At 37.7% G+C, this 20,538-nt stretch overlaps 2 protein-coding genes across 6 annotated transcripts in view; one reads left to right on the forward strand and one right to left on the reverse strand.

The window, feature by feature from the left end:
* Positions 1–5,141: 5,141 nt before the first annotated feature.
* DIMT1 (DIM1 rRNA methyltransferase and ribosome maturation factor) lies at positions 5,142–15,328 on the forward strand. Of its 2 annotated transcripts, XM_036070957.2 has the most exons (12): positions 5,144–5,386; positions 5,713–5,786; positions 6,977–7,063; positions 8,414–8,475; positions 8,565–8,658; positions 8,742–8,791; positions 9,846–9,969; positions 10,103–10,195; positions 11,226–11,290; positions 11,899–11,962; positions 13,162–13,268; positions 14,791–15,328. In XM_036070957.2, the coding sequence occupies exons 1-12, from the start codon at positions 5,308–5,310 to the stop codon at positions 14,831–14,833; spliced, it is 942 nt and encodes a 313-aa protein (XP_035926850.2). In that variant the 5' UTR covers positions 5,144–5,307; the 3' UTR covers positions 14,834–15,328. The 2 variants fall into 2 exon arrangements, with proteins under 2 accessions (XP_035926851.2, XP_035926850.2); XM_036070958.2 differs by lacking the exon at positions 10,103–10,195 and having other exon boundaries at positions 5,142–5,386.
* The window catches only part of KIF2A (kinesin family member 2A), a 75,175-nt gene continuing 67,751 nt past the window's right edge, over positions 13,115–20,538 (reverse strand). For all 4 annotated transcript variants that reach the window (XM_078067285.1, XM_078067283.1, XM_078067284.1 and 1 more), the window contains one exon: positions 13,115–18,494. In XM_078067285.1, coding sequence (XP_077923411.1) covers positions 18,409–18,494 — 86 coding nt within the window. In that variant the 3' untranslated portion in view covers positions 13,115–18,408. The remainder of the gene's footprint in view (positions 18,495–20,538) is intronic.

The following is a 20,538-nucleotide window of genomic DNA, read 5'->3' on the forward strand; positions in this document are numbered from 1 at the left end:
GATTACAGGTAAATTTTTTATCTTCTTCCTAGTTTCTGTATTTTCCAAGATTTCTGCAAGTTAGATTTTTGGCTTTGTTATTTTGTTTACAGTGTATGTTGTTTATAATGAAACATATCAGATTGTTATTAAAAAATAAAATTGATTTAGGGCTCCTGGGTGGCCCAGTCAGTTAAGCATCTGCCTCCAGCTCAAGTCATGAGCCTGGGGTCCTGGGATGGAGCCCCAAGTTGGGCCCTCTCATCAGCAGGGAGTCTGCTTCTCCCTCTCCCTCTGTGCACTCTTTCTCTCACTCTTTCTGAAATAAATATCTTTTTAAAAAAAGTAAAATTGATTTAAATTCTATTTAGAATGACTCAGCTAGTATACTTTGCTTCCCAGCCATCTCACCAGTGATGAGAGCAATTGACTGTAATGCCCACATTCAGCAGAACTAGAGACCAACAGAGTTCACAGATGGCAGCAGGTGTCCTATTGTGGGACTGGCACAGGCTTCCATTCTCACCTCTGCTGCTTACTACCTGAAGGACCCTGAGCCTTTAATCTCAGTGAGACTCAGTTTCTTCCTATGTAAAACAGGGTAATCATGCTTGCCCTAACAAACTTCCCAGGGGCTCACTGAAAATCAAATTGCGTGAAAAGTACTTCAATGCCCATAAAACATAATATAAAAAAGATAATATTTATAAATGTAGAATTAAAATATAAAATAGGCTCTATTATAATTCACAATTAGTATTCTCAGTACGATAATTTATTTTTTATTGTATTTGTAAAGCTTCAAAAGCTTCATTTTGTAACATGACATTTTATGGCGATGATATGAAAACATTTATCTGACAGACATTTTTGGGAGAATCAATTATTAGATATTAGATATTCATTGACAATGCTTAGACTCAGGCTGGTATTAAACAGAGAACTTAATTGTGTTTCTTAATTAATTTTAATACCTTAAGACAGCATTTATAATGATCTGAAAAAAAATTAGAACATGTTTATAGAAGAATCTTGCCCAAAGTATTAAAGGTATGTAACTTCTTTCACCCAAGTGTCATTATATTTTTCTGTTAAGATTTAGACATCATAGTAGAAATTAAGACACTAGGTATTCTTTGAAATTGTCCGGTTTTGTAACGTAGAATTTCATTTTACCATTTAGATTTGGATATTGGCACAATCATAATGCTCCAGTGTTTTAATCAAATTAAACAGTTGATTTAATTATATTTCAATTTGATTTTGTTTTATCTTGTTCAAGTGAATTATATTCCTTTTTCAAAAGAACACAGTATTTCTGTTAGTGAATCTATGTTAAAAGTGTGAAATTCAAACATTCTTGATGTTTTTATGACATTTCGATACATTAAAAGTCTTTAAGGAACTATATTTTATACAAGAAAATGCTTACAACATTTTATTGTTATTCTTTATATTTCCTGCCACATTTACAATGTTATCACTTCAAGCAGGCTGTGACTTTAAGTGAGCCTCTTCTTCTACCAAAGCAAATGTTATTATAATTCCTTTTCAAGTTCTATTACATTAAAAAACAAAAAATATTAAGAATGGCAATGAATCCACTGTGCACATCCAAATTGAAAAATGATTATTTTTAATTAACAAAGGAGATAAACATGAACCAGAGAAGCATAAAATTATTTATTATAATTCAAAGCCATTCATGGCCGCAAAGTTAACTCAAATACATTCCAGCATAAATTCCCAATGCTCATGTCTTTAATGCAGCTCATAACCTAGTGTCACATAATTTTCTAGGACTTATGGATCCATGGTGCACCCAATATTATCTCACTTCTGAATGTCGCCTTGATACTAACAGAAAAAAAAAAATTGGTGAATATGGGCAGAATAATAAGGGATCCCAATTACAAGAACAAGTTTCCCATACTAATGACAGTAGCCCTCCCCATCTTCTTTTCTGTAGAAATTCCTCAATCTACTTTATTTTAGTGCAGAAAGTAATGAATCCTTACCTGTGGTGTACACCAGAATTTCCTAGAGGGTTTGTTAAGAATGCATCTGCCAGGGCCCAATCCTACTCTGATCCAAAATGTTCAGGGGAGGGCTTGTAAATGTGAGTTTTCATTATGTGCTATATTAGCTTGCTTGGGCTGCCATATCAAATACCACAGACTATGATATTAGTGGCTTAAAGAACAGAAATTTATTTTCTCACAGTTTCTAACCTCTAGTTCTCACAGTTCTAGAGGCTAGAAATTGAAGATCTAGGTGTCAGCATGGTTGATTTCTCCTAAGGCTTCTGTCCTTGGCTTTAGACAGCCACCTTCTCTCTGCGTCCCCATAAGGTCTTCTCTCTGTGCATACACACCCTTGGTGTTTTGTGTATACAAATTTCGTCCTTTTATAAGGATACCAGTCTTTGGATTAGGGCCGAGCCTAGTGATCTCATTCTGCTTAATCATTTCTTTAAAAGTCCTAACTCCAAATAGGGACACATTGTGAGGTACAAGAGGTTAGGGCTTTAACAGATGGATTTTGGGAGGATACAATTCAGCCCTAACATGTGCTGCAGTATTTCTAATGCAGGTGGTCCAAGATTCACATATGGACAAACACCAATTTAGATTCTAGGTAAGCTAAATGTACACACTCACCTTAGTCATTTAGTTTTCTGTGCCTTAAAACATGTGGCTTCTTCTAGGAGGGTCTTTCTATTTTACTCCTAAAAAAATATCATTTGGTTTTCCATCCTTGTTGTCTACTCTATTCACTCTTCAGCAAAAGCAAAGGGGACTTACATTTTGCAGTACCCAATAGTAAACTATGACACCGATTTACCTAGGAGTTTAATGCTAAACCTTTTTTTTCCCCCAACTAGTAGAACTATCTCCCCACTCCAAAATTTCAAGCTCTCCCTGGCCTGTGCATATGAATTCTCCTAACAAAAACTGCACCCCTTTCCTTCTATTGTGCCATGTACTTCCATTCACAATGTCTCCTACCTTCATGCTTTCCTCACTTACTGTCTTGCAGTTAGTTATAGCAGAAACTGCCAGGGTGTGAGTTACTTCTAGATTTGTGTCCTCAGGTCTCTGATCAGATTATCTCCATCATGGGAGCCTTGCCAGACCATGCTACATAAAATAGGCTCTTCCACCCATCCTGTTGATCTCTATCACCTCTGCTTTACTTTTCCCTGCACACTCATCACCACCTACCATAATGTCTGTTTTTCCCCACCAGAAAGAAAGTTCCACTTTGCTTTGCTCAGAGTGTAGAACAATAACCCAGGAAGATGAGCATGTCCTTGAGGTGATCTTGCACTTCTCTTGTGAAGTAAAAAGGCAAGGTCTTCTGCTGAGAGGGAACTGGGGAGGTGGAAGGGGAAACGAGCCTGAGAAGAATTCAGCAGGTCTAAAGATCTTTTATGGAGACTGGGAGACATTAGAGAAAATTCAAGAAGAGTGCTAGAGCTAAGAGAGCAAGAGCTAAAAGTGAAGCCCATGAATGTCTCCTACCTACACTATTGTGTGATCTCCGGCAATTCGCAGAGCCTGGAGAGGAGGAGAAAATGCAAAATGGTTATTCTGGTTCCTCAGTGACCACCACTGCTCCTTGGCATAACATTTTAGGCCCTTTGTAGTAAGGTCCTATTTACCTTTCCTATTTATTCCTCAGCTATACCAAGTTTCATTGTCTCCCTTCAACTTCTTTATATCTTGTCTTTGTGACTACAGTTTCCTCTAAATTCCCAAGTTTCCCCTAGCTAATTTTTGTTTGTCCTTTAAAGACTCCACTCAACTACTGTATTTTGAAAATGTTCCCCAACTTCCTCAAATATTAGCCACTGTGCTAATCATCATCATACCTTTTTTTAAAAACCCACGACCTTTGGAATAGAGACGTGGGTTCAAGATGCAGCTGTCATTTACTGTGTGATCTTGAGCAAAATATTAAACATTTTTGTCCTTCAGTCTCATCTGTAAAACGGATATAATGATAAGACTTAGTTCACACAACTGTTTGAAAAGATTAAATGAAATAATGTACCCAAAGTTACCTGGCATGTAACAGCAAATATGTTATCATTATAATAACTTGCATGTCTCCCTCTCTTGACAGCAAGTTCCTTAAAAGCAGTGATCATTCATGTTCATCTTTTTATTCCTAATATTTGACACAGTACCTGGAACACATAGGTTCTCCAGAATTGTGTAATAAAATAACGATTAATGGAATGAAATAAGTAGTTGAAGATGTTACTAAAGTTATGAGTTTTTTCCTGAGTTAGAATTACAGCAAAGAACGACCAAGGCTTGGCGATGCACACATACTAGTTGCTCGAGGAAGAGGCAGCTTTGGTAATCCAAACAGAAGAAACTTTCTTGAAGAAAATAGAGCACACACTGAAAAATTAAAAACTGAGAGTCGTTACACTGGCAGGCAAAACAGACGTGGACCTTGTACACACGGAGCTTACAATCGGATACGCTGTCCTACCACAAAACCCAACACAAAAACTTATACCCACATTTACAGCGTTTCGGACTTTCTGCCTCTCTCTCTCTCAATAGAATAGACTCTGGGAAGAGCAGTTTTATTTAACTTTGAATCTACAGCACCCAGTAGTGTTTAATCGCAGCTGGAGTCCGATAAACGTTTGGGGAATGAATCAATGGCACAAAAGGAAGCAAAGCAACTAGGAGCCCTAGGGGAAGTAAAGATCTGTTACATTCTCGGGAGGTCCTCCCCAACCCAAGCAGCGAAGTCACTTGCGCAAGGGCGCAAGCTCCTTATCCCAAGACCCTTGGTTCCCCACCCCAGAGTTTGCTGGAAAACGGGAGCGAGGCACAGGACAGAAAGAAACCTTTGGATTTCGCGGGTCCCAGCACCTGGCTTGACGAAATATCTACACTCCTAACGGCACGATATAATTTAAACCGCCTCCCCATCTTCGAGAGCACCACCCCAAAACTTACCCGACCAACTCCGCGCCGACCCGGGCGAGAGGCCCCACCCCGACTCTAAACTAGCCAATCCAAACAGCCAGGATCAGCGGCGCGGTGTCTTCTGGGATCCTTAGTCTCTCGAGTTTAGGGCTTCCTCCTTCTCATGACTACAATTCCCGGCGGCCACGGGGCTCCAAGGTCCGTCCCCTCTCTGGGGGCGGAGCCCACGGCGAACGGGGGTGGGCCCTCGCCCCTCCCCCACGTGGCGGGGAGTGGTGCCGGCAGTGCCGGGGTGGAAGTTCCAACGTGTGGTGCTGGGTAGCCGACTTTGGTCCACTCTGCTCTCCAAACCTGTGCGTCTGAGCCCGCGGTGATGCCGAAGATCAAGTCCGGGACGAGCGGTCGCCGCCGCGAGCGGCTCAAAGAGAGCCGGGAGCTGAAGAGCGCGGGAGGTGGGGACAGCCGGGAGGGGGCTGTGTTCAGGTCTGATCATCCGGCAGAACCTGTTCGGGGACACGGACCCAGATCTGGGCCGGGACAGTAAGGCCTGTGGCGGCGGCGCTCCCGGATCGCCGGCGGCAGGCCTTGCGCCGCCTCTGCCTTCCTTTCCTGCAGGAGGGGTGGACTTAAAGCAGGGTGTCACCTCGGCTCCAAGCGTGACGTTCGATGGTGGCTCTCGGCGCAGAGATCTAACCCCAGCCACCCTGCTTTCTTCTCTGGAACGGTCTAAGGTCTACGTTTCCTTGGGAAATTAAGGCTCTTTCGTGTTTTCTTCCAGGACTCATGTTCAACACGGGGATTGGGCAGCACATTTTGAAAAATCCTCTCATTGTTAACAGCATTATCGATAAGGTGGGTGTGGAAGAGAAAAGGAGAGAGTTGCTGGGTTATTGATTTTGTTCTTAGGAATACTTCAGCGCACAGAGGATGTCTGTCACAAAATAGATGCTCTCTATATATTTGTAGAATGAATTGAAGAATTGTCTGGGATTCATAGGCTGACTTTGGCGTGATTTGCTTTATTCTGTGGGTCTGAGTTTCCCCAGGCTCCAAATTCTTTCTGTAGATTATTTACTTCATAGCTGGACGTTTGTACTTGTTCAATTCCAGATTATTTTCTATTCCTAATCACTTTTTTCTAGACACCATCTATCACTGTTAGTTTTTATTTACTCCAGAGCCTAAAAAGATGTCATAATGACAGCTTAGGAAGTTTTTTCCACAGAGAAACTTACATGGTACAATCCAGTGCCTCATATAAGCCCTTTGGAGTATTCTTCTGGCATGGGTAGTGGATGTTCTCTTACTGTTGTGGATGATTGAGTGCCTTAACATGAAATATATGTGGTACAGATTACATTCTCGGTTACAGAGGAGGCATCCTGGAGCCATAGAGAGAACATTACATATTTAGAGACTCTACCATCTTGACGTAGTGTTGTTGGCCAAACGAGGGCCTAATTTTTTAACCTTTTTGGCTCATGGATTTCCTTTGAGCATCTGATGAAAGCTGTGCACACAGAACACTGCAGCTTTGTGCCATACAGACACCCGGGTTTCTGTACAGTTTCTAGGTATTCCTATCCCTGAAACCATACATGGGTTGAAAATTGAGAAATCCCAGTACAACATGCTGTGATTCTCAGGCAAGATCATCATATGCAGTCCTTTCTTGTTTGAACTTACTGATAATAAGAGTTGGTAAAAAGATGCTGTTGGAGTCATTTCTGAGGTAGAAGACAGAAAGCCATTCCCAGAAAGAACTGCTATTCCTGCTTTTCTGACTCCTATAAAGTTTTCTGACTCCTAACTATGGCCCCAGCTTAGGAGAGATGACAGATTTCCACTTGCACTTAATGTTAATGAGAAAATTTTGTCAAGCATATAGATCATGAAGGAATCTCACAGACGTGGAGTCAGAATAAGATCGCTTTAACCACGTGCTTTTGAGCAAAGATAAAATAAATGTGTAAATAAATGTGTAAAATAAATGATGTGCTCAGATGTGCCAGTAAAGCTAAAGTGGTTGTGCGTGCTTGCAGGCTGCCTTAAGACCAACGGACGTGGTGCTGGAAGTTGGACCTGGAACTGGCAATATGACTGTAAAGTTGCTAGAAAAGGCAAAAAAGGTAAAAAGGGAATTTTGTGTTTTGGTATCAGAAATGACTATGTGAGCAAGCTCACCTGGTTTACAAATAGAAATCTATTTTAATTAATTGCTGTTACTTTAACAGCAACCCTTGATACTTTGCTAACAGCTTTATCTTAACAAATATGGGCAAAATGGATAAAAGTGGTCAAAAATGCAAACTTCCAGTTATAAAATGAATAAGTCGTGGGAATGGAATGTACAGCATGGTCGCTATAGTTAGCAACAGTATCGTATGTATATTTTAAAGCTGCTAAGAGAGTAGATCTTAAAAGTTCTCATCACGAGACAAAAAATATTTTATGTATAAATATGTGTGGCAATGGATGCTAACTAGACTTTTTCACAATATATACATATTTTGCAGTATATACATGTTATGTTGTACACCTGAAACTAATATAACGTTATAATGTCAACTATATCTCCATTTCAAAAAATGGATTACAAAAAAGAGAATATGGGATGTATTAATCAGGAAAACAGAGGGGCGCCTGGGTGGCTCAGTCGTTGAGCGTCTGCCTTTGGCTCAGGTCGTGAACCCGGGGTCCTGGGATCGAGCCCCACATCGGGCTCCCTGCTCCGCGGGAAGCCTGCTTCTCCCTCTCCTACTCCCCCTACTTGTGTTCCCTCTCTGGCTGTCTCTCTCTGTCAAATAAATAAATAAAATCTTAAAAAAAAAAAGGAAAACAGAAACCACATTTGATTTTTCAATACAGGGTATTTAATATAGGCAGTTGTTTATGTTGTTGTTAGATGACTAAAAGAATAAAATGGGAACACTGAAGTAGCCCAAAAATAATAATTACAAAGAGGAGCTACCACCTCTAGGCTCGGGGGACAAAGCAAGGAGGCTGGAGTATTGGAACCTAGAGGAGGAGATCTAAAGAGCTGCACCATGAGATTGGGATGCCACCTGGCCATTGCTGGTGGCTTCTGTGTGTTCTGGCTGACCCAGTTTCCAGTTGAATGGATCCAAAATGTAGGAATGGGATTAAGAGAGCCAGTAGGCATTACTGGAATACCCATGGGCTAGCGACAGCAGGAAACAGTTACCGTCCAAAGGCCTCAAGGGGCACAAGGAGGAAACCGCCTTACCAGAGCCCGGTAAGAGTGGGAGCCGTTTGAACAGGGGCCACTCAGAGCACAGTCTGTTTTTCTGAATGGTGTTCTTTGTTATTTGAAATGGTAGAGTAGAATTGAAGGAAAATTGGAGGTAGAATTGGTGAAAAAAGTTTGATTCATGTTAATCATGTAGGAGTTAGGACTGAGATAACAAGATTTATGCTCCATAATTAACCCCCAAATACTTTTTTTTTTTTTAACGTAGGTAATTGCCTGTGAACTTGACCCAAGGCTAGTAGCAGAACTTCACAAAAGAGTTCAGGGCACGTGAGTATGAGTATGCATGATAGAATTAAAGTGCATTTCAATCTCATGAAACAGTACTCTTTTTTAATTGCTCTTTTTCTTATTATTAGGCCTCTGGCCAGCAAACTTCAAGTACTGGTGGGTGACGTGTTGAAAACAGATCTACCATTCTTCGATGCTTGTGTGGCAAATTTGCCATATCAGGTATGTTTTCAAATTGTTGGGAACATTATACAAAATGTTTGTGATGTGTCTTTCCTAGAAATAACTAGTTAATTCTCTTACAGATCTCTTCCCCCTTTGTCTTCAAGCTGTTGCTGCACCGACCTTTTTTCAGGTTTGTGACAAAAAGACCAAAATTACCACCAAATTTTAGGCCGTGAACAGAGACAGCCAAAGATGATAGTTAATTCAGTTAAAAAACTATTGGAGAATGTGTTTTGCAGAAAATATCTATTTGTGTGGAGGTCTTTCTCTCTCTTTTATATTCAGTTGACAGACTTTTGGGGGGAGGTACAGTGTAAGTCCTGCTTCTGAGACCAAATGGCCTTTCCCTGTTTTCTAATACTCTTGCCATTAGTCCAGGTCAGACTCTTTATTACCTTACGTCTCAACAGCCTCCGAACTAGTCACTAGGCACATTATATAACAGGGGTTTTCAAACTGCAATTCAGAAACCCCTTACTGGTTGTAAATTTATTGAGTCGTGACCATTTTTTTTTAATGACATGGAATAGAGTATATCAGAGGGCATTCATTGTATGTGGCCCAGGTGATTACAGTTTTGTGAAACTTTTGCTTAAGTTACATAAAACATATACGTACAGATATTTGTGGCGTAGGTTGCAATGTCAAATGTATTTCTTAGTGTGACTCGTTGTCAAAAAAGTTTCAAAGTCAAAGCCCAGCTTTGAAGATGCCCTTTTCCTATTCAAGAGTCTCCAAAAAGCCTCTGCATTGCTTTCCAACGTCCATGTTCTTTAACTTGGGAAATCAGGACACCAGTGTCACAACCTCTCTTGTGTCAGCTCTTCCATAAGGGTGTTTGCTTCCCCATAAATCCCATTGGGCTGCCGAGCTGATTTTGTTTGAGTTTTGTTTTGTTTTTTCTCCTAGAAGGGATAATGGACTAGTGCTTATCTGAACACAGAGGGCTTACATGTGCAAGGAGTTAGTGGTGTAGCCATTATAAAATGAAAAGCCAGCTGGCTCATTTTGTGGTAATAAAGCTGAAGCTGAAAGTGTTCTGCCTTCTAATCAGCTGAATGAATTCTCATTAACCACAGATACTGCTTTGTTCTATTTCCCACCCAAGAAAATTAATTGAAGTTGAAATACCTTTATAGTTAAAAGTAACCATTTTCCTTATTCCTTTTCTACTATCTCTTCAGATGTGCTGTACTTATGTTTCAAAGAGAATTTGCTCTCAGACTAGTTGCAAAGCCTGGAGATAAATTATACTGCAGACTCTCAATCAATACACAGCTGTTAGCACGTGTGGACCATCTGATGAAAGTAAGTGACTGTTAGTGAAATAATGTGGCTTACCTCATCTGTGAGCATCTAGTTGTGCCTTCTGTGAGGAAAGCATATTTGATTACTAATTTAAAACTCTTTTTGAGAGGACTCCTTATTTTCTAATTAACAGGTTGGAAAGAATAACTTCAGGCCACCACCCAAGGTAGAATCCAGTGTTGTAAGAATAGAACCTAAGAATCCACCACCACCTATCAATTTTCAGGTGAGGTTGAAGTACTAGGTCGTTCAGTAAAGGAGGAAAAAAAGACCAAGCTGGAAGATGTGTGTCTCTAGCAGCAGAAAAATACTGAGTTAACCTAAATGTCCAGACAGGAAAATGCTAATTATGACATCCCTATGTTGGGAGTAGATGGAATATTTGGATGTAAGATCATTGTGAAGAGCACAAAAAAGCATGGAAAATGTTTGCAAAAAAGTACAGCTTGGAATGCCTTTGCATTTTGCTATCGAGTATAGGTACAGAATATTTGAGTATGACTCAGAAAACAAGATAAAATGAAGGTAGTTGTTAGAGCAATATTATGAATAACACTTTTTAATCATAATTCGTATTTCTGCAATTTAAAAAGAAGTTGCATCACTTGATGTAAAACCATACTGCAGTCTCTTTGGATAAAAACTTGATTACTTGTGTGGTCAGTACTTGGTAATGGAGTGGTTTGTTAATTACTCCTGTAGGGTGGTTTAGGTATGTTGCATAGGCTATTAAATCATGTCTGTTTTGAATTATGTTTGTTTTTTTTTAAAGATTTTATTTATTTGACAGAGACACAGCGAGAGAGGGAACACAAGTAGGGGGAGAGGGAGAGGGAGAGGGAAAAGCAGGCTTCCCGCCAAGCAGGAAGCCCGATGCGGGGCTCGATCCCAGGACGCTGGGATCATGACCTGAGCCGAAGGCAGACGCGTAAGGACTGAGCCACCCAGGCACCCCTTGAATTATGTTTTTTGAAAATGGTACTTTGATTTAAATAAATGTCACAGTGTTCTTTGTTCAGATGTGGAACAATTTTTTTTTCTAATTTTTAAAATTGAGGATAAAATTTTCAGTGAGGTGGACAGAAGTGCCAAAAATCAAGTACATACCGTATTTTTTGCATGGGTCAGCCAGATCAAAATACACAATATTTTCATCACTCCAGAAGGTTCTTTCAGTTTTATATATTAAAAGACAATACCTAGGAGACATAGGCAAGGTTGGATATTTTTAAGAAATGATCCATCTTCTGTTTCAGGAATGGGATGGCCTAGTAAGGATCACCTTCGTTAGGAAAAACAAGACACTCTCTGCTGCATTTAAGTGAGTCTTTTACTCATTTATGGTATGGGAAGGACCAGTGCTGTAGGAACTGTGCTAAGTGATAGAATTTGGTCCTTATCCTGAACAGATACCCTAAAGCATAAAGATTACCCATGTCCAGACACACTTTTCCTTTTTCACTAACTTTGTACTTTGGGGGGGGGGGGCAGAAAAATTTAACAAAGAAAGTTCCTGGAATTTGGAATTACATCAGGTTTTTTGGCAAAACAGGAAAAAACAAAAATCACACATCTGTCTCATTTTTCCTTTCAACACTTGTGAAAAATTCATGCAATTTTATTAACTTGGAAATATTTTTAAATAGCAATTTGAAGCCCAAGGGCAAAAGAGGTTCTGAAAGCCATTATTTCACCTTTTTTTTTTTTTAGGTGATGTTTTGAATTTAGGTGATGTTAAGAATTTCAGAGATTTTTATTAGAACTTTACTTTTTAAATATAACTAGTTTGTGATTGTTTCTTAATATTCAATGTCTTTTTAGTCCCTTAATTTTACTACATGGAACATACATTTAACTTTATAATAAACTGAAAGGAAATTACAATCTCTGATTTTGGAATAATAGCAATATCGCTTCTTTATGCTATAGGTCAAGCGCAGTACAACAGCTGTTGGAAAAAAACTACAGAATTCACTGTTCGATCCATAATATTGTAAGCAAAAAATATTTCTGTTGTCTCTGTGGTTCCGATTTGTTTTAAAATGTTCCTCTACTTCTTATTTTCATTTTTCATCACTTGATTCTTAATTTGGTACATTCCATAGGATCCTTAAAAGTGATGTGTAACTAGCACAACCTTAACTTGAACTAATAGGTCAATACTACTGTGTATTCTTGGAATAGATCCGAGTGGCCTTGATTACTCCACTTGAGCTTCTTTAACTAGACAGTTGTTTTTAGACATAAAAAGAAATTCAATTGAGTCATAATTTTCCCAAAGCTTTAGGCATGTGTAGCTTGCTCAGCTCAAATTATGTACCATTTGCTATGCTCTGAATTGCCTTGTTTGTTGCTCATGTAGCAATTCAATTTAAAGTTACCATTTTCTCAGTAACTTTTTTTAATACCCAGAAATTGAAATAATTAAAGTATAGGCTGAATAGCAGATTTTTTGTTGTAAGCCTCATGCCTCTTTATTATCTGTGCAACATTTTCTTTAACCAATTTTGTATGTGTCAGCACACATACACATAGCCATATACATAACTGTGATGTCTGATAACTTTTTAGTTCTTTCAAATTAATTAAACAGAGCAGAAAGATAAGAGCAAATTTCCATTGCATTTTTTGACTCAGATCTTGTATGGTTTAATATATCCTATTGCTACCTTCATTTTCTTTTTTATGGACAAAGTCATTAACAACTGCCTAGGTAGGAAAATATTAAACTGGATTAAGAAAAATCTTTGGAGGAAGGATGTGAGGTACGAAATATTTAATATTCCCCAGGGTTGGAGGTCATCTCTTTGAGAAAAACTGGCTGATAAAATTAAATTTGTGCCAAGAAAATGTAAGATATTTTTAAAGGAGTAACAGTTGCTATAAAATTCAGTTTATAGCTTTATTTTTTGACATGAAGTACCTTACTCCTGAAACTATTTCAGAATTTTTAAGAAAAAGGGCAGTATACAGGTTTAACTCATTCAAAGTTTTCTGAGTATTTGGTATGTGCTGAAGATTAACCACTTAATTAGAGGTCCAAGTCTGATCTGCAAAAATAGGCTTTTCAGACTGCCATGAGCAGATAAAGGTGACTATTTTATCAGTTACTGAACTAAAAAAAACAAAAAAGAGCCAACGTGACTTCATTAAAGATATGTTGTTCATTTATTCTGAATCTTATATTGATAGATAATACCAGAAGATTTCAGCATAGCAGATAAAATACAGCAAATCCTAACCAGCACAGGTTTTAGTGACAAGCGGGCCCGTTCCATGGACATAGATGACTTCATCAGGTAATTACATTGTTCTTTTTTCCTAAGTGTTTACATTTCTTTACTGTGACACCTTCCGATTAGAGATTTAAAGGCTTTTAAGCGGTATAAGGTGCTACCTGGGGTTATTGCATAGCACTTCCATAGTATGGAATAGTATTTGGTGTAGAAGATGGAGGCTAGTTAGCTGCAGCAGAATGAACATTTTAAGAACAGTAATAAAGAACAGTCCGAGCCTGGAGATAGCCTCTGTGTCAATGTGTGTTGTGGTATGTGTGCTCCTCCCCTTCAGCCTCCTCCCCCAAATCCCATTCATAGTCTTAATAGTGTGTGTCTTCAAAGTAGCCTGTAAGGTAGAAGCAGCATAATACATGTCATTGAATCTCATTCTTTTTCTGTACTGGGAAGAGTTATTGTTAAATAGATCCTACACATGAAATAATGTCAATTACAATCATACCTGGTTTTCAGTTCTAACTGGTTTAATAATATAGTTACTTATTTTGTCGACTGAGGCAAGTTCTACACACCTAAAATAAAAGAAGGGTGTCATAATTAATGGGGCAGTGCAGACCAAAATGTTTTTCTTGAATTAAGCAAATTAGTCTTATGAAAGCAGAATAAGCCTTCAATTACCTATACTCACTGTTTTTAAGCACTAACACTTTGATTTCCTAATAAACTATCACTTAACAGTTTTTGCCTATTTAGTCATTTCATGTTTAGAACGTCCCTGTTCTAGGAGCTGAATAAAAAATGAGGGCAGATTGTTATAAAAGTAATTGGTTTGACTTTTCTAAGCTGGCAGCACAGTTCCATATAAGACAGATGGGGTTTATATTTTATATTGGCAGGCTAGCAGTACTACTGAGTCTTCATCAGAGGTTAATCCTAGGAGTTGAACATCACTCATAAGTACCTATCTTCCTTTTTCAAACATTCTAATCCATCTTCAGCTGTTCCTGTGGGCCATCCTGAAAATAATCTCAGGTCTATACAGAAATATTTCATCTTACTTTAATTCTCACCAAATTTCTTCAAGGTTATTAAGCATATGCAGTTTGCTAATTAGCATCCAATAGGTAACAAAGATATGGAGAGAAAAGCAATGTGTTAAGTACTTAATTGGAACCTGAGTAATAGTGAGCCCAGAGAGGGAAAAGTGAACATTAAGATTACCCACTCATTTTTCTTCTGTCTCTAGTTCCAAACAGCTTCTTGTTCACTTACCATGTTGAAATAGAACAAGCGCCAGTGAGCTCTTATGTCTGGATAGTAGAGGTCTAAGATAATTTGGTCAAATTCACCATAACTTAAGACACATAGGCTGTGACAAAAGAGGCAAGAAAATGTGATTTTAACCAATATATATCTTGCAAATTTAATTGAAGAATGACATTTCTATAATGACTAGTGTTAGGAGTGGGTGGGCTTCAGAGGTTTGCTGATGTGTTTGTTTTGGAATTCGTGGTATAGGAACTATGCATTGTTACATGCAATAAATTACCTTTCAATACCATCTCATTTTGGTTTCTTTTTTCAGATTGCTACATGGATTCAATGCAGAAGGTATACATTTTTCTTAGGTATCTGGAAAACAGAATTTTCCAAACTCAAGAACAAGAAACTGGAATTACGTATTTTTAATAATTTGAGAAGATGAACTATGCCTTTGCTTCCCTGGAACACTATGTGCTTGACTAGTTTTGACTTAATACTACTACTGTCACCATTTATTACTCTGAATTCTCATGGTAGTAAGTCAGTCAATTCTAAGTACCCGAGTGTTTTTTGGTTGTGGTGTGTTTTTAATATCTAACATAGGGCAGGGTCCAATCTATGCATGATAATCTTGAAGAGCCGCAGGCACGCACAACTTTACACTTAAACTTACCATTTCTAACAGGTTACTGTATAAAGATGGTACTGTTCTATTTTCTGTTATATATTATATGAGGACCTGTGTAGGCCTTTGTCCCTTAAATAGTAAAAAAGTTAAAACATGCTTAACTCAGTCACATATTTCCCATACGATTTCTTTTTATTCATGTGCACAATAAAACAACTGCTTATTTTGCGTCTCTCCTTTCTTCTGTTTCTCTTACACAGCTGCTTTCACTCCCTGCCTGTGCCGAAGCTGTCCTGTAGCAGCACAGGCTCCAGCGGGCTCTGGGTAAACGTGAGTCCGCTACCGCCACCATGCGGCGGTGCCAGGCACATGGCTTCTGGGCATGGTTCCTTAACTGTGGAATGAGCATGCTCAACTGGAATGGAATGAACTATAGATAGTATGTGTTTTCTTGGGGAAAGCCACAGGTTTAACAAAATTTCAAAGGGTTTTGTAAATCAAAACTGGCTTTACAGTTCAAATTCTGCCCTTCAACTTATTTAAAACAAATAACATCTCAACCAGCCATTTTCTCATAACTAGAGGCTCTCAGTATTCATGTGACTTCTGGAAAATAAAGTGCCAGTGTCTTTTCATATACTGATGCTTAGTTTTAAGCTATTTTTAAAATGGCCGGTTGACAATGTCAATAGATGCCCTAAACAAGTCTTAACTAGCTACTATGTTTAAATCATTATCAATATAATACTAAGCGTTGTTAATGTCCTTTAATAAAGAATTATAGTACCTGATTATTTTATTTATATAAGGAAATTAATAAAAATATCTTGATAACTGACTTTTTTAAAACCTAACTTAATAGAAAGACTGCTTCCAAATTATTTTAACATAGGTACACTGAGTAAACCTAGGAAGGAAGTTGTTTACCTAAACAGATTTTTTTGAAATCTGGCTTCAAAGTGATATAGTAGAACACTCCTATATAAATAAAATAATTACTTATTAATAGGAATATCAGCTTTCAAGAAATCTGAGAAAGAATGTTTAACCCAGATCCAAAAAATTCATTATTCTTTAAATAATAGCTGCATCAAGCCACTTTTGTTACATAAATATTAAATATACCTCAAGAGTAGGTTTTTTTAATATCACAAAACTACTTACTTTGCAAAATTCATTTGTACCATCTCTAGACTTATAGGAAAACTTTAAGAATTAATTCAGCTTTCCCTCTATTTCCTCTTCCCCTGTGAACTACTGAGTTTTAGTCCCTTTTCTGGCCTTCAGTTTTCCCTATCTGTAAAACTGAAGGTTTGGACTATACCACCAAGATCTTTTCTGGTATTAATTTTCTAAAGACCTTGATTACTGATCAGAATGAAGCCATTATAGTATAAGGCGGCATATTTGAATATAAGACCTTCCAGAGATAGTATCCATCTTATTTAATTAATAAAGAGTAATCTGTTGTGCTTTAAAATGAGCAAGTTCACATCTCTTTATTGCCCTCTGAAGGTTGGTTAGCCTCAAAAACTACTTTTTTAAGCAACCTCTGCAAGGTCAATAGTATCTGCTCCATTCTTCCTCTTCTCTTTGAAATACCACAAAAGAACATATCTTACAACTGCAAGAAAACCTGAGTCCCTTCCAAAACAAAGGTGATTGTACTGAAGTAAATTATCTCTAAAACTCATTCCATAGATATCATTTATTAATAAGCACATTGTGAAAATCTACATTTGTTCTAGATTTCAAGTTTACAGAGGAGCATTTCACCATGGTGTTAGGATTTCCCACAACTACCCTCTGGGTTCTATGAACAATGAAGTAGGGAATCTGGCTCATGTGACTCTCTATTCATAGCTTCCCTTTGGCCCAAATGAATGAGCAGTAGTTCCTTTGAGTAAATCAAAACAAGACATCCTTGGGAGACTTTTTGTTGTTAATCTACTCCTGGACTCTATCCTAGGAACTAAGGGAAAACTCCTAGAGAGATATATAAATCTTTTAACAAAATATTTACATGAAAAGTGGCCAGTTTTCTTCCTTGGAGTAGCAATCTGTAAAAATAAGTGCCACCATTTAAAAAGCAGCATACCCTAATCCAATTTATTGGCGAGAATTTGGTGATTCTCACCAAATAATGATGAAACATCACACATTTAGGTAATGGATGGGGCTTGGGTTCGATCTGCCTTTTGAGGCAAAGTCAACCCTCTTTTAGCTTAATTCTTTCTCAAGGGAGTTATGTACTGTCTACACTTGGCTTAAACTAACAGTTCTATTATGGACTACTTTCAGTGTACATGTAAATATTCATGCATCAGAAGCCAATTTCCTTTATCAGTACATTTAGGAGGTACATTTTGGGGTGCTAATGGACACTTTAACTTAAGTAATGGTATTGGTAAGGATCAAATTGCACTATTAGTCCTGTTAATACCACACTGGAACACACACTGCATATATATGTATTATCCTAAGATAAAACTCTTCTCAGAATTTCGTTACTTTTTATTATACACCAACTAGTTTATATTTTAGTTCTTTACAAAGAAAATGCTAAGAAAATTATAACCACATTATCTGGTTTTAAAATCATAATTCCAGATTTCTTTACATATAAGATGGAATGGTCCAGCAGCTATGTCCACTGTCACAGACTTTAGTTCCATTCAATGATATGGCACATCCTGCAAAATTAACTAGTCACACACAAAAAATGTCTCAAATACAGTAAAAATGTACACACAGTAAAGGTAATTTACAATGACAATTAAGGAATGTAATTCATCTTGGCTGTGCTTCAGAAATTTAGGGTCAAAAGCCTTAGTCAAGGCACAAAGCAGGAATAGGTGAGCACAGCTGTCTCTAGGAGGGGGCAAGGTATGTACAATCACTGATGAGGTATGCATGCACGCAAAGGATTTAAAACTGCTCAGTCTTGCTACGAAAATTGAACCAAGTTAAAAGGAAATGCTGTGGCTTCCCCCTACTCTTCACCGCTGGATCAAGTCCACAACCTTACTTCATACAGAAAATACAATTGGCAAGGATCTCCAAAAGTAAATCACTATCTGGGTAAATGAAACAAAATGCTTCACTATTCCCAAATCTTGGTTGTGCCTCCTCGACTAGAAGCATTTTGTAGACAAAGGAGTGTTTCACAAAATTGAAATGTCATTCAGGTGAAGGGACAAGACATTTTCCACAGACACTTAAAATTTCAAACTTTCAAATGGCCCTTACAGCTGAACCATTGTATGTTACAGCAGTGTGGGTTCTGGGGATCCTTTAGCAGCAAATGCTGATTTAAAGGGCACGGGGTCTCTTCGGGTTGATTTGCTTGCTGGCCTGTTCTTCTTCTTGTAGAGCTGCACGAAAAGATTTCACTTTATCTTGGAAAAAAGAAAAGAACAAGAGAGTAAGTACTGCATTGCATGCAATACAGTATACAACTTCATGGGTCCTATCAAGTCAGCTGCCTTACTTTAGAGCATTAACTCAGGATTTTTCCTTTTGTTTTTTGTTGTCCAGAAACTCAGAACTAAACACAATACTCAATTATAGCAACAGTTTCATTATTTAAGGATTCATGAAAATAACTTTCTTCTATATCTTCAACAGGTTTCTGTTCTGTTTGGCACATTTTACAGTGTTGAATTTTCGTTTATTTGAATTCCTTTTGGAGTACAGACAGGCTATATACGTGTGTTAAATGTGTACAGTCATGTTCAAAAAAACACTGAGTCTTTTTTTTTTTAAGTAATCTCTATGCCCCACGTGGGGCTTAAAGTCATAAACCTGAGATCAAGAGTCACAGCTCTACCTACTAAGCCAGCCAGATGCCTCCGAATCTTATTAAACTGTAAAGTAGACTTTTCTTCCCTCAATATTAAGAAATTTCTACTCCTCATGCCTATTTTACCTTTTTAAGCCATGAAATTTCAAAAGATGTTTGAATTTTTAAAAAGAAACGTCATTTTGTCCTTATCAGGGATTGTAAAAGGGAATGGGGAAGGGGGATTATAGGATAATATATTCTTGGTCTTACAATTCCTACTATTATGTATTAATTCAGAGTCCCATAAGAATAAGAACTAGGTAAATAAATTGAAAGAGGCAAATAAGTCAGCTGTGAAGATGAGAAATATCTCATCTCCTTTTATACCAGTGGTTCTTAATCACGGGTGATGTTCTCCCACCACCCCCCTGACATCTGATAATATCTAGATATTTTTTGACTGTCACAACTGGGTTAGTGGCCACTGTCATCTAGTCAATAGAGACCAAGGATGCTGGTAAGCAATGTACAATGCACAGGACAGCACCTCAACAATTACCCAACTTAAAATGTATTAATGGTGCACAGGTTATGGCCTTTGGGAGAAAAGAAAGAGATTATCAGTTCGAATCTCAATTTCTTTCCCCTCTTCCAAAGAACAATGATATTTTAAAAATTAACTTCTGAAATTCAGAAAGAAATTTAAGGATCTCGGGATCTCGTACCTGTTAATATAAGATAAAAACTCTCAAACTTCTTATGTTAATACCAAAATTATCTCTGGATGGTAAAAAAAAAAGTTTTTCCTAAAAAAATACAATAGCTAGACAGTAATTTCTTCAAAGTTATGGATACACTTGATACAACTAAGTTGAATGCCACATATTACAAAGAAAAAAATTACAATTCATTATGATCTGTTCTGAATAAAATACATACAGAAAAGCTGCCTGTGAGTTCTGACAGATAAGAACAATGATCAAAACACTTTAAATCAAGGCTTGAATATGAAGAATACGAAAAACAAAAGTAAGTTCTAGAAACTCTACATTTGTACCAACAATTCTGAATTGGGCAAACAGTCATTGCTGGCTCTCTGTACGATATGATTTCAAATAACCAATTTCACAAAGGACCTAGTTTAAAAATTAGCCAGTTTGGTGCTAAGAACTAGCAATTTCAATCTGGTTTCACATTGCATTTCATGTACACATACACAGATGTCCATTCACATATAAATGGAGACAACTAGTTTGCCAATGCCTCAGAAACAAGTACATACAATAAATGTGAATGTGAAGCTACACAGATAAGCTACTTAAAAAGCCAAAAAGACATGGCATGTGGGTAAGTCACATGCTTCCCTTCATTCGCAAAGTAGGAAGAATAATTGTTGAAAGGTCTTGAGTTGTTCAAGGTCTTGAAAGCTTCCCCTTGATTTTTTAAAACAAGTCTTCAAAGGAAAGACATGACACAGGTGCAGATAGGAGGCTACAGAAGGCATGGTCCTGAATAGACCTAATCTAAGCAAAATAATTCTGACAAGCACTGACCTATCAAACTAAAAATCTGAATGAGTGTATAAAACTTACAAATTTGTTAAAATCCATTTTCCCTCTTTAATCATAAGATGCTTTTATCTTTTCAAATGCCTAAAA

Source organism: Halichoerus grypus, chromosome 2 (assembly GCF_964656455.1).
Source record: "Halichoerus grypus chromosome 2, mHalGry1.hap1.1, whole genome shotgun sequence".
Taxonomy (NCBI): domain Eukaryota; kingdom Metazoa; phylum Chordata; class Mammalia; order Carnivora; family Phocidae; genus Halichoerus; species Halichoerus grypus.